The sequence below is a fragment of the Lipotes vexillifer genome, unplaced genomic scaffold (assembly GCF_000442215.2).
Source record: "Lipotes vexillifer unplaced genomic scaffold, Lipotes_vexillifer_v1.1 scaffold504, whole genome shotgun sequence".
In the NCBI taxonomy this organism is placed as follows: Eukaryota; Metazoa; Chordata; class Mammalia; order Artiodactyla; family Lipotidae; genus Lipotes; species Lipotes vexillifer.
The window spans coordinates 3,313-15,614 of NW_006785225.1; the positions used below are offsets into that span (position 1 = coordinate 3,313).

Below are 12,302 nucleotides of genomic sequence, written 5' to 3' on the forward strand. Positions count from 1 at the left end.
TCCTGCATCGGCAGGCGGACTCTCAACCACTGCGCCACCAGGGAAGCCCCATATTATATTTTATACACTCAAATATTATATAATTATAATTTCACTTTAGTTGTATTTTCTTCTAATAAATTCAAATAAAAATTAATTTAATTACAAAGATGTTCAACATAATCCTATCCTTAAAAATAGTCCATTCATTTTTCTAGTCAGCCATCTAGTCTTCCACTAAACATACACATAGAGAATTATCTAGAATGTTAATCAAATGTTAACAACTGCTTATTTCTGAGGGGGTTAGATTTTAGGTATTTTGTTGCTTTATTCTTTCTACTTTTCTGTATTATTTGGACTTTAAACAAGCATGTACTGTATTTATAAACATGACACAATTTTTTCTTTTTTAAATCAGAAAAACAACTATTTGACCATTATAATCTTTTCCCAGAGTTTCACCAGCTGGAGAGTCAGCCCAGGAAGAATATCTTTTAGCCTAGCCAAAAAACAACACCTCAATGCGGAAGTGCTGCTATATCAACAAGGACACAAAACCTCAATGTAAGCTTTCTAGGTTTGAAAATTTTCTCTCTTCGGGCTCAGCAGTACCTGACTGAATAGACCGTATCATTAACAGATGTATGGTATCTGCAGAAACACCCCCAAAATCTCATACCTTCACAACAGGATGTCCCCCAGTAGATGCTTTCACTGCTCCTCGGCTACCTTCAGTTTCATAATGGGCTCGATGATGAGTTTTAGGTTGCACTTCTATTTTCAGTTCATATTGCCCAAAATGAGTTGGTAAAGGCCAGTCTAGTGGAGGTAATGAAGACGTGCTATATACAAAACACACAAAGATGCATTTCACCACACTAGTATTGTCAAGCAATGATTCAAATTACTTGCACCAACATTTCTTCCCATGATCATTGAAGCAAACTATTCAAAAAATAAAATAAAAAAAACAAAACATCACTTAATAAGTTATAACACTGGATATGGTTGGTGTTTAAGAAATAATTCTTTAACCTGAAGAATAAAATCAATTTTATCTACTTTTTAGTTTCGTATATATACTTTTTAAAAGGATAAATTCTAACATTTCATAAACTGTAACTTTCTCAAATATGTGTATATAATTACAAAAACAATCAAAATTTAAACAGCTTAAAGGGGAGAGGTTCATTTAGATATATTAGCATTGAAAATATGGCATTAGAAAAGAAACAACTTCTATGTCCACAGGTCAAATATTAATGGACCCAAACCTAGAATGATTTGTATTAGAAAGTAGTATCTTCTTAACAATTGGTGAAATGGGACTTTAAAGGTCTCTTCTACCTTTGAAATGCTATCATGCCTACAGTAAATTCCTAAAGCATTTCATTACTTCCTTGAATGTCCTCAGCCTAGCTTTACCAGCTACTCTGAAGCTCAAAGGTATTAATTTTTATTAGTCTGAAGCAACAACTCAACTTCATCAACTCTCAGCGAGTTTCTGCACTTGTTCAAGCAAACCCTTAAAAAGATTAAGACAATTTTCAGATGCAAAGTGATGGGCTCAAAGGAATCTTCAATACCATAATTCCACATTATATTTTTCTAAAGATCTAGATCCAGAAATAAACATTCATACCAACAAAAAACCATTTTTAAAAAAAGTAAACAGACCCACCTCCATGTGGGGATTTAATACGTGGTAAGTTGTCTTTTCTAATCAATTATAGACTAGATTGATTCTATAAATGGCATTGTGGTAACTGATAAGCCATTCAGAAAATAAAGTCATTACAACAGTCTTCACTCCAGTCCTTAGCCGGACTCACAATTCAAAAAACAAAAAAATTATATACATACATATATATATATATACATATATATATGTATATAAAATTTATAAATGCAAATACTACATATGTTATGTATATATATTATAAAAATTATACATAAAAATTTTGTTAGAAACTCGTGAAAGTTAGATTTTTTTATTTGTAGTTACTTTAGAGTGGGGTAGGCTTTCAAATATAACATAAAATCCAAAAGCTGTGAAGGAAAAGACAAACTTGAATATATAAAATTTAAAATTCCTCTACAACAACAACAAAAAAAAATCACAAACTTATAAAGTGAAAAGACAAAAAAAATTATGGGAAAAACCACTTGCTACAAATATAAAAAGCAAATTTCACTTGTATATTGAGTTCTTAAAAATATAAAAAGCCTATTCCCAAGTGTTTTTTCTTTTTTTTTTTTTGCAGTACACGGGTATCTCACTGTTGTGGCCTCTCCCGCCGCGGAGCACAGGCTCCGGACGCGCAGGCTCAGCAGCCATGGCTCACGGGCCCAGCCGCTCCGCGGCATGTGGGATCCTCCCAGACCGGGGCACGAACCCGTGTCCCCTGCATCGGCAGGCGGACTCCCAATCACTGCGCCACCAGGGAAGCCCCTTAAGTGGTTTTATTAGTAATTTAATTTATACTATAATCAATCTTTTACAAGAAGCTTTTGTGGATAAGAAAATTCATTCTAGGGATTCTTAAATGTAATTAATTTGCTATTATCTACAATTCATTATACACTTTTAAAATTATAACTTTAGCCTATCTAAAGACACTTTTAAGACTAAAAGGAAAATAAATGTGGACTTTGTCTGGAAGAAACTGAAGAAAAAAAAGGAGGAGGAAGAAAAACGGTCAAATAATTCTATACAGATAATGTAGTTACATGCCACTAATAACACATAAACATGAAAAATGACCATCATCTATTTCCATCAACTCACCGAAATATAGGGGTGTGACCAGGCTTTGGTTTGCTCCAGGTAAAGGGTGAAGGAACTGAAAGAAATTGGTCACCAGATGAATCTTTCTTTAAAGGATACTGAGATCCAAGGCCATCATCTATTGAAGTTTCCCGGGATGGTGAAAGATTCCCTTGGTCATCTGAACAGAGCTCTAATTTTCCTGGTAGTACGGTAGCTTGATCTTCAGAAGTCTTCCTTGTTTTCAGAGGAATATCAGTCTCTACACAGTAGTGAAATGGAAAAAGTGCAGGGCCAAGGCCTGATCCACCCTGGACAGAAGCATTGAGCCAGGTATCTTCTGTTACACTTCCCCTGGGGGAGTGACCAGGAGAAGGAACAGGTGAGTGATGAGGCGAAAGGGACCCAGCATAACAAACCTCAGCACTAGAGTGCCGCCGTTTCCCACAAGGGGAAGTAGGCCTTGATGAGGGTCCTGAGGCTGGCCTGGGGCTCAGCCAATTCTCATCAGTGACACTAGATCTAGGAGAGTGGCAAGGAGATTGCCTAGGTGACAAGGAGTGTCCAAGTCCATACTGTTGATTCCAGGACTCTTCTCCAGGGCAGCCTCCTGGGGAGCCACCAGGAGAAGTCAGAGGGGATCCGAGAGTAAATCGGGCAGCAGCTTCATTCAACTCCGAATCCACATCATCATAAATATGTGAAAGAGATTCACAAGAAGACGCATCTGAGAACCAGCTCCTAGAAGAGATACTGCTGGCAGGACTAGGACTAAGGGAAGACTCCCGGTAGGATGGCTCAAGAGGAAGATAGAGATGATCTCTAGAAGGCCTTTCCAAATATTCCCTTTCTGGGTCATTTATGTGTAGGTCATCTTCATGAGTATCAATTTCTTGATGACAGTTAGGAGAGATGGATGTAATTTGAATACTTGGGCACTCAAAGGGTTTGGGACCACCTAATGGGCTGTATTTAGATTCAGGAATTTCACAAGTTCCTTCATAGTTTTTGTGACCTTGGAGCTGAAACGATGATGACAAAACAGAAGAGTGAGACGGTAATCCATGATGTGGTAAGCAAAGTGGTGAGTTTAAAGTAGATGGAGGTGGATCTACATTAAAGATGTAAATGGATGCACAATCATCTGGCTCAAGATCTATGGGGGTTGGGGGGAGCAAAAAAGAAAAAAATTAACAAAACAAGAAATTAGAAATCTTAGATGTATAAATTACTAGATGAGAACGTAAATAATAATAATCTTGAGAGGAAGAAAGTGGGACATAAAATGTACATTAGCTCCACTGAAGAGTGGTGTATCTGTGTGTGTGTTTTAATGTATCTGATTATTTCTGCAGATATACATAATTATCACATATTTAATTTTTTCTCTTTTTCTGTATTTCCGTATTTTCTAAAATAAGAATCTGAAAATAAATGCTTTTATAAAAGAAATAGTCATATCCATAATTCTAAAAAATACTCACAGAATTATGTAATGGTATGATCATATAAATTCAGCCTCATCTGGGGTCTGCAGGTTAAAATGGAGTAAAGGATAAAGCAGAGTCTTTGAAAGGTTTTTAATTATAAGTATACACACTAGTTTATTAATGCAAAATATTACAGACTGATATTCAGGAGACCTAGACACTAGCCTACCTCTGCCATTAGTTGTGAGCTTAGTCACATATTTTAATCTCTCCAAGGCCTCAGTTTCCTTGCAATAAAATTCAGGAAATGTTTATGATGAACAGAATGAGTTCTTCCCTTCACAGTCACACCATCAAGAATTCATATCTTTGGTCATGGCAAACCAGGTTACAAAAGACACATGACCCCACTGGATCCTTCACCTCAACTAGAAAATAACTCAACAGGGCTTTTAACTATTGATTAATTGTTAAAGTAATCCTCATAAAGGCAGAACTTTTAAAATGTACCCCTTGCTAGAGTATTTAACACTAAACAAGTCCTGCCAAATTACCTACTGAGTGCGCCTGCAGCAATAAGGGTATTTTTGCAGCTTCACTTTTAGGAAGGAGCGATTATTTTCCATTTTCACAGAGGCAGAAGTAGTACTAACCCCTCATACAAGGTGCTGGTTGAACACCTTCACTTTTTCCAAAGAGATCATCACTGGGAAACCAAAGACAAAACTGTTCATAGATACAATAAAGAGAAGCACGAATCTGTAGCCTCTTCTCAAAAGTACTCAAGTAGATCACATTATTTAATTACATAAGTACCAGTGGAAAATAACAAACACATGTCTTTAGACTCTTGGTGTTGTCATTAGCCAGCATCCTATAATTTAACTACCTCCATAAGTCCTAGATTTGGGAGCTTTTAAGATGTTCTGTGGTTAGTGAACATACTCAGTAAAGTTCTTACATATATTAAAACAACAAAACAAAACCCCTAGGTTTAAACCCTGGCTCTGCCTTTCCACCACTGTGTGAACATGGACAAGTTACTTAACCTGCTTGAACCTCAGTTTTCTGAGGCACTTTTTTCTATAAAACTGGAAGGCTGTGAGTAGAGTATTACCTGAAATGCACAGGACCATTTTAAGGCAAGCAACCTAACACAATGACTAATATTTAGCAAGAACCCAATACATACCTTATTTTTTTTTAATTCTGAAATATTTCCTAATAAATTGAAACACCTTTCTAAGTATACCACTCACTCCACTCTCTCAACCTGAATCAAGAGAAGAAGGAAATCAGAACTCCAAAGAAGAAAACCCATCTGTGACTTAGATAAAAAGCTGAAGGGGGCTTCCCTGGTGGCGCAGTGGAATCCGCCTGCCAATGCAGGGGACATGGGTTCAAGCCCTGGTCTGGGAAATTCCCACATGCTGTGGAGCAACTAAGCCTGTGCGCCACAACTACTGAGCCTGCGCTCTAGAGAGCCCACGAGCCACAACTACTGAGCCCGCATGCCGCAACTACTGAAGCCTGCCTGCCTGGAGCCCGTGCTCCACAAGAGAAACCAGCGCAATGAGAAGCCTGTGTACTGCAATGAAGAGTAGTTCCCGCTCGCTGCAACTAGAGAAAGCCCACGCGCAGCAACGAAAACCCCAAGACAGCCAAAAATAAAAACAAGTGAATAAATTTATTGAAGAAAAGGGGAAAAAAAGCTGAAGGGAAAAGCTATTAAAAATAAACAACAAGGACTTCACTGGTGGCACAGCGGTTAAGAATCTGCCTGCCAATGCAGGGGACACAGGTTCGAGCCCTGGTCCGGGAAGATCCCACATGCCATGGAGCAACCAAGCCCGTGAGCCACAACTACCAAGGCTGCATGCTGCAACTACAGAAGCCCGCACGCCTAGAGCCCGTGCTCCGCAACAAGAGAAGCCATCGCAATGAGAAGCCCATGCACCACAATGAAGAGTAGAAAGCCTGTGGACAGCAAAGAAGACCCAACACAGCCAAAAATACAAAAATAAATAAATTTATTTTAAAAATAAACAACAAAATGAAGAGGTTTGGGGGAAAATGGGGAGTGACTACTAATGGGTGTTGGGTTTCTTTCTGGGGTGATGAAAATGTTGTAACAGTGACTGTGGTAATGGTTGCACTATTCTGTGAATAAACTAAAAACCACTAAATTGTAAACTCTAAATGGGTGAATTGTACAGTATGTAAACTATATCTCAAGAAAGCTGTAATAAATATATAATGAACATAATATGTATATTTTTCACAATTAAAAGTATTTTTTAAAAGTTAAAAAATTTGTTTATCTGACTATAAGAAAATCATCAAAGAAATTGTAAACAAGTGCTATCACCTCACATTTAACATTTTCATGTATGTCCTGGTCTACATGGGTATATATTTTATACAGTTGTGACCATAACAGTTTTGGGTTTTTTTAAAACCTTTTATTAAAGGATAAGGTACATACACAAAAGTACACATATCCTAAGTATATAGTTTGGGTAAGCTGTCACAAACATACACACCCTGTAATAGCTCCCTTTAAAAAAAAGAACACAGGAGGAGGGATAAATTAGGAGTTTGGGATTAGCAGATAGAAACTACTATATAAAAAGTAGATAAACAACAAGGTCCTACTGTATGGCACAGGAAGTTATAGTCAATATCCTGTAATAAACTATAATGGAAACGAATCTGAAAAAGAATATATATATATATATATATATATATATATATATACACACACACATACATACATATCTGAATCTCTTTGCTGTACACCAGAAACTAATACAACACTGTAAATCAACTATACTTCAAAAAAAAAAAGAACATCTCACAAGTCCCCCTTTGGCTCCCTTCCAAGTTATTACCTCTCCCAAAAAAGTAACCACTATATTGACTTCTAACAGTCTAGATTTGTTTTGCCTATTTAACATACAACTTGGTCTTTCAATTTTTTCATATTCTATTGGGCTTTATAAAGTTTCTAAACAATTTTCAAGGCCATATAAAATGTCAAAAGTCAATGATCATAGTTATTTCCTACTTTTTACTCTTATAAATAATGTAGCATTGACATCTCTATACCTATAGCTTTTTATCTTCTTTTGAAGTAGTCTTCAAGGATAAATTAAGGGCAGAGTTACTAGATGACAGGACACACACATTTTTAGCACTCCTATTACACAGACATTTGTTTCAGAAGACTTGTTTTAATTTGCAACATTGGAGGGACATAAGACAGTTTCTTCAACCAAGAGGTTATTTTAAAATTTAGTGTAATTTAGGACTAAAATGGTTCTGTATGAAATATGTTTGTAGGCTGCAAAGAACAGAAAACTGAACTCAAAGTAGCTGAGGGGGAGGGGCAGTATTTTTCATCCAACAATAACACCAGGTCCAAAGGTAGAACATCTCCAGTGTAGGTGTTATTTCTTCAGTTCAACAAAGTCATTAACCAGTTTCTTTCTGTATTCCCATTTTGCCATTTCGCAGGTGCTAACTTTGTCCTATTCACTTTTCAACCATATATGTGTATTTTGCCCTAAAACCACAAGCAATGTGATCATTCATTTAATAAATATTTTCTGAGTAGCTACTATATAGCAGGCATGTTGTAGACACTGAAAACATGAGTAAGCTTTACATATGAGTAAAGTCCCCATCCTCTTAGAACTTATATTCTAGTAAAATGTCAGGTGGTGATATTTGCTATAAGGAAAAATAAAATAGAGTAAGGAGAATGGAGTAGGGAAGAGGGGAAGTTAATTTAGATAGGTCAGAAAAGGGCTCTTTCTCCAATGTTTGAGGAGATACTGAAAGGATATGAGGAATGAGCTATAAAGAGATCTAGGGGAAGAATATTGTGGGTATAGGAAATAGTGAGTGCAAAAGGCCTGAGAACGGAGTATTTTTGGAGTTTATGAGAAAAAGAAAGAAGGCTAGTGGGAAGAGAGTGAGGAGATAAAATGATAAGGGCTTGGTGGGGGGTGGGGCCACTGGCTACTCAAGTAAGGCCTCACAAACCAGTAGAATGACTGGTTTTTATTACAAGATGAGAAACCACTGGAGGGTAGTAAGCAAAGCAGTGTCATGATCTGATATATATATATATATATATATATAAAATCTGATATACATTTAAGAGACTTGTTATAAGCCAGGTGCCAAATAATGGAGCATAAGGACCCAGGAGGTGGTGGGTTGTAAAAGTAGAAGAAACATTAAGAAGTGAGTTTTGTTTTTTTTTTAAATTATGGTAGAGCTGTCAGAACTCGCTGATGAATTAAATGGGAGAAAGAGGGGACTCAAAGATGACACCAAGGTTTTGGGCCGGAACTATTACAAGAACAGTACTTCTAATTACTGAAATGAAGGAGACAATGAGAAAGAGTTGAGAGATATGAAATAAAAAAACTTTACTTTGTACATATTAAATGTGAGATTCCAATAAACTTTCCAAGTAGAGATATCAAGTAGATAGTTACATTAAAAAGTCTCAGCCTGGGGACTTCCCTGGCAGTCCAGTGGTTAAGACTCCACACTCCCAATGCAGGAGGCACGGGTTCGATCCCTGGCTGGGAGCTAAGATCCTGCATGCCACATGGCGCGGCCTAAAAAAAAAAAAAAAAAGTCTCAGCCTGGCCATGTAAACTTGGGAGTTTTATGAATGTATAGATAATATTTGAAGCCATAAGACCACAAGAGATGACTAGGGAGTGAGTTTAGATAGAGATAGATATAGAAGAAAGCAGGCCACAGGGAGATCAGCTCAGTGCTTTGCGATGACCCAGAGGGATGGGATAGAGAGGATGGGAGGGAGGCTCAAGAGGGAGGGGATATATGTATGCATATAGCTGATTCACTTTGGTGTACAACAGGAACTAATACAGTATTGTGAAGCAATTATACTCCAATAAAGATCTATTAAAAAAAGAAGAAGAAAGCAGGCAACCGAGGCATAGAGGATTCCAAACTTTAGTGACAGGGAGACAAAAAAGAATGGATAAGAAAGGAGAAGAGACAGTGAAATGGAAGAACCAAAAGTGTGGCATACCAGAATCCAAGTGAAAAAAAAATGAAAAAAAAAAAAGAATCCAAGTGAAGAAAGTGTTCATCCATTCAACAACTATTTATAACGTGATTAGTATTTTCTAGGAATTGTTTTAGATGCTAGGTATAAATAAGACGTGCATGGTCCTTGCCCTCATGGAGTGTACAGTCTCAGAGGAGATAGACAAAAACAAAAATTAAAAATTGTAAGTATTACTAAGTGGTGGGAAAGAGACTAAAGAAGGAACCTATTTTAAAGAGAGTACAGGGATGGCCTTTCTGAGAAGGTAGCATAGGAACCAGCAAGCAAAGAAAAGGGAGGTGGGGGTGGAGAGGCATGCATATAAGAGCTCCAACACAGGGGGACAGTATAAGCAAACACTGAGTCACATAAGACCTTGGCTTCTTTGAGGAAGCGAAAGGTCAACTATGGCAACAGTTAACAACTGAAGGGGGAAAACTGAAAGAAGCAAAAACCTAGAAGGATCATGGTAAGGAGTTTAAATTTTATTCTAAGGATAATATAAACCATCCAAGTTTTAAGAAGGAAATGCACGATCTCTATTATATTTGAGGATAATTTCATTCAGAAATATATAGCAAATCTGGGATTGACCAGAACAGGAGGGTTTCATTTTTTGGATCAAGAGTTTAAAATGGGGACTTCCCTGGTGGCGCACTGGTTAAGAATCCGCCTGCCAATGCAGGGGACACGGGTTCGAGCCCTGCTCCGGGAAGATCCCACATGCCACGGAGCAACTAAGCCCATGTGCCACAGCTACTGACCCTGTGCTCTAGAGCCTGTGAACCACAACTACTGAAGCCCGTGCACATAGAGCCTGCGCCCTGCAACAAGAGAAGCCACTGCAATGAGAAGCCCGCGCACTGCAACGAAGAGTAACTCCTGCTCACCACAACTAGAGAAAGCCCGCGCACTGCAACGAAGACCCAACACAGCCAAAAATAAATAAAAAATAAAATAAAATAAATTTATATATATAAAAAAAGTTTAAAATGGCAGATTAAAAAACTCACCCCTGTAGATGCACAAAAATGGGACTATACTTAATTCCACTAAACTATACACTTATAAATGGTAAAGATGTTAGATTTTATGCTATGTATAGTTTACTAAAATTAAAAAAACAAAAATATAAAAAACTGCTGGCACCTTGGTTCAAAGCAAGACAGCAGCACCCAACTATACAAACTGTCACTGAATTATTCACCACCATACTTTTGTAGTTAAAAAAAAAATCCAATTTTAGTTAGAAATGTACTTGATAGGAACTTCCCTGGTGGTGCAGAGGTTAAGACTCTACCTGCCAACACAGGGGACACGGGTTTGAGCCCTGGTCCGGGAAGATCCCACATGTCTCAGAGCAACTAAGCCAGTGCACCACAACTACTGAGCCTGAGTTCTAGAGCCTGCGAACCACAACTACTGAGCCCACAACTACTGAAGCCCACGCGCCTAGGGCCCGTGCTCCACAACAGGAGAAGCCACCGCAATGAGAAGCTCATGCGCTGCAACGAAGGATAGCCCCCACTCGCTGCAACTAGAGAAAAACCTGCACACAGCAATGAAGATCCAACGCAGCCCAAAATTAATTAATTCATTTTTTTAAAAAAGAAAGGTATCTGATGGGCTTCCCTGGTGGCACAGTGGTTGAGAGTCCGCCTGCCGATACAGGGGACACGGATTTGTGCCCCGGTCCGAGAAGATCCCACATGCCGCGGAGCGGCTAGGCCCGTGAGCCATGGCAGCTGAGCCTGCGCGTCCGGAGCCTGTGCTCCGCAACGGGAGAGGCCACAACAGTGAGAAGCCCACGTACCGCAAAAAAAGAAAAGAAATATACTTGATAAAGTAGCAAAAATTATCAATGTATTAAACTTCAACCCTTTGAGGGGGGAAAAAAAAGGGTGGGGGAGAAGGGAAGAAAGTCACCCTTGGAAGATATAGTTTCATTAAAATGTAATTATTGTACCAATGCCATTTTGTGTTGAATAATGCTGAAATCCACACCCTTCCCCCAAGTAAACTGTAGATGAAGAAACATTCTATATCAGAATGATGTCTTAAAGCATTGCAGAGATTTGCATGCAAAATTTGGGGGAGTACTGTTTTATCTTTTTCCGAAACGTCACCAAAGTCCAAGCTCTGGAAATGATATGAGCGGCTACTACAATCTCACTATGATAAACAGTTCTACATCTAGATTTCCAACTCTAGAATTCTCAAATTCATGGTGCTTCAGTAATTTGACCATCTCGAGACGTATTTGCCCCCTTCAGCCACCAGGGGGCCCCAGGCAAGCATGCAGTAATCGGGGCAACACAGGTTGCCTACAAATGTATTTGCTTAAACTGTAAAGCAGGGGTTGGTAAAATTTAGCCCACAGGCCAAACCTGGCCTACCACCTGTTTCTGCACAGGCTACAACCTAAGAACGGTTTTAAAATGGTTGGAAAAAATTAAAATAGTACTGTTTAATGACACAAAATAATGTGAAATTCAAATTCTGGTATCCACAAATGAAGTTTTATTGGAATATAGCCATGCTCATTCATTTATATACAACCTATGGTTACTTTCATGGAACAAAAGTAGAGCTGAGTAGCTGTGAGAGATAATGCTTCCCACTGTTACTTGGTGCACTAACAAACTGCAGTGACACAGTTCTATGTGCATTCTGAGTGCAAAGCATATTGATGTATTGCAACATTTTTTAAAACTTACTGGTACATACCTATCACTAAAAAACAGGAAAGAGAAAAGTGGACTTCAAATTGAATGCCATGCTTTTAAGGCACAGTAGAGTGTGAGTTATCTTCTTATCAAATTAGATGGCAAAGAATTATGTTTATTGTGCAATAACATTATGGTTGTGCTATAAGAATACCTTATACATCAGCATTACCAGTAAACATTCATCACAATACTCCCAACTAACAGGAAAACAAGAGAAAAAATGAGAAAAAACAGAATACCTTATCACAGCAGGATTTCTTCAGAAGAAGAAAAAATTAAAATGAGGCTGCAACCAAAGA

General features: G+C 38.1%; 1 protein-coding gene across 1 annotated transcript in view; it reads right to left on the bottom strand.

Annotated features, from left to right (window-relative positions):
* Nucleotides 1-655: 655 nt before the first annotated feature.
* Nucleotides 656-12,302, bottom strand: part of LOC103080219 (nuclear factor of activated T-cells, cytoplasmic 3) — a 49,223-nt gene continuing 37,576 nt past the window's right edge. Inside the window, exons 2-3 of the mRNA XM_007457248.1 lie at nt 2,771-3,905; nt 656-824 (exon numbers count right to left, since the gene is read on the bottom strand). Of these exons, the coding sequence (XP_007457310.1) occupies nt 656-824; nt 2,771-3,905 (1,304 nt within the window). The remainder of the gene's footprint in view (nt 825-2,770; nt 3,906-12,302) is intronic.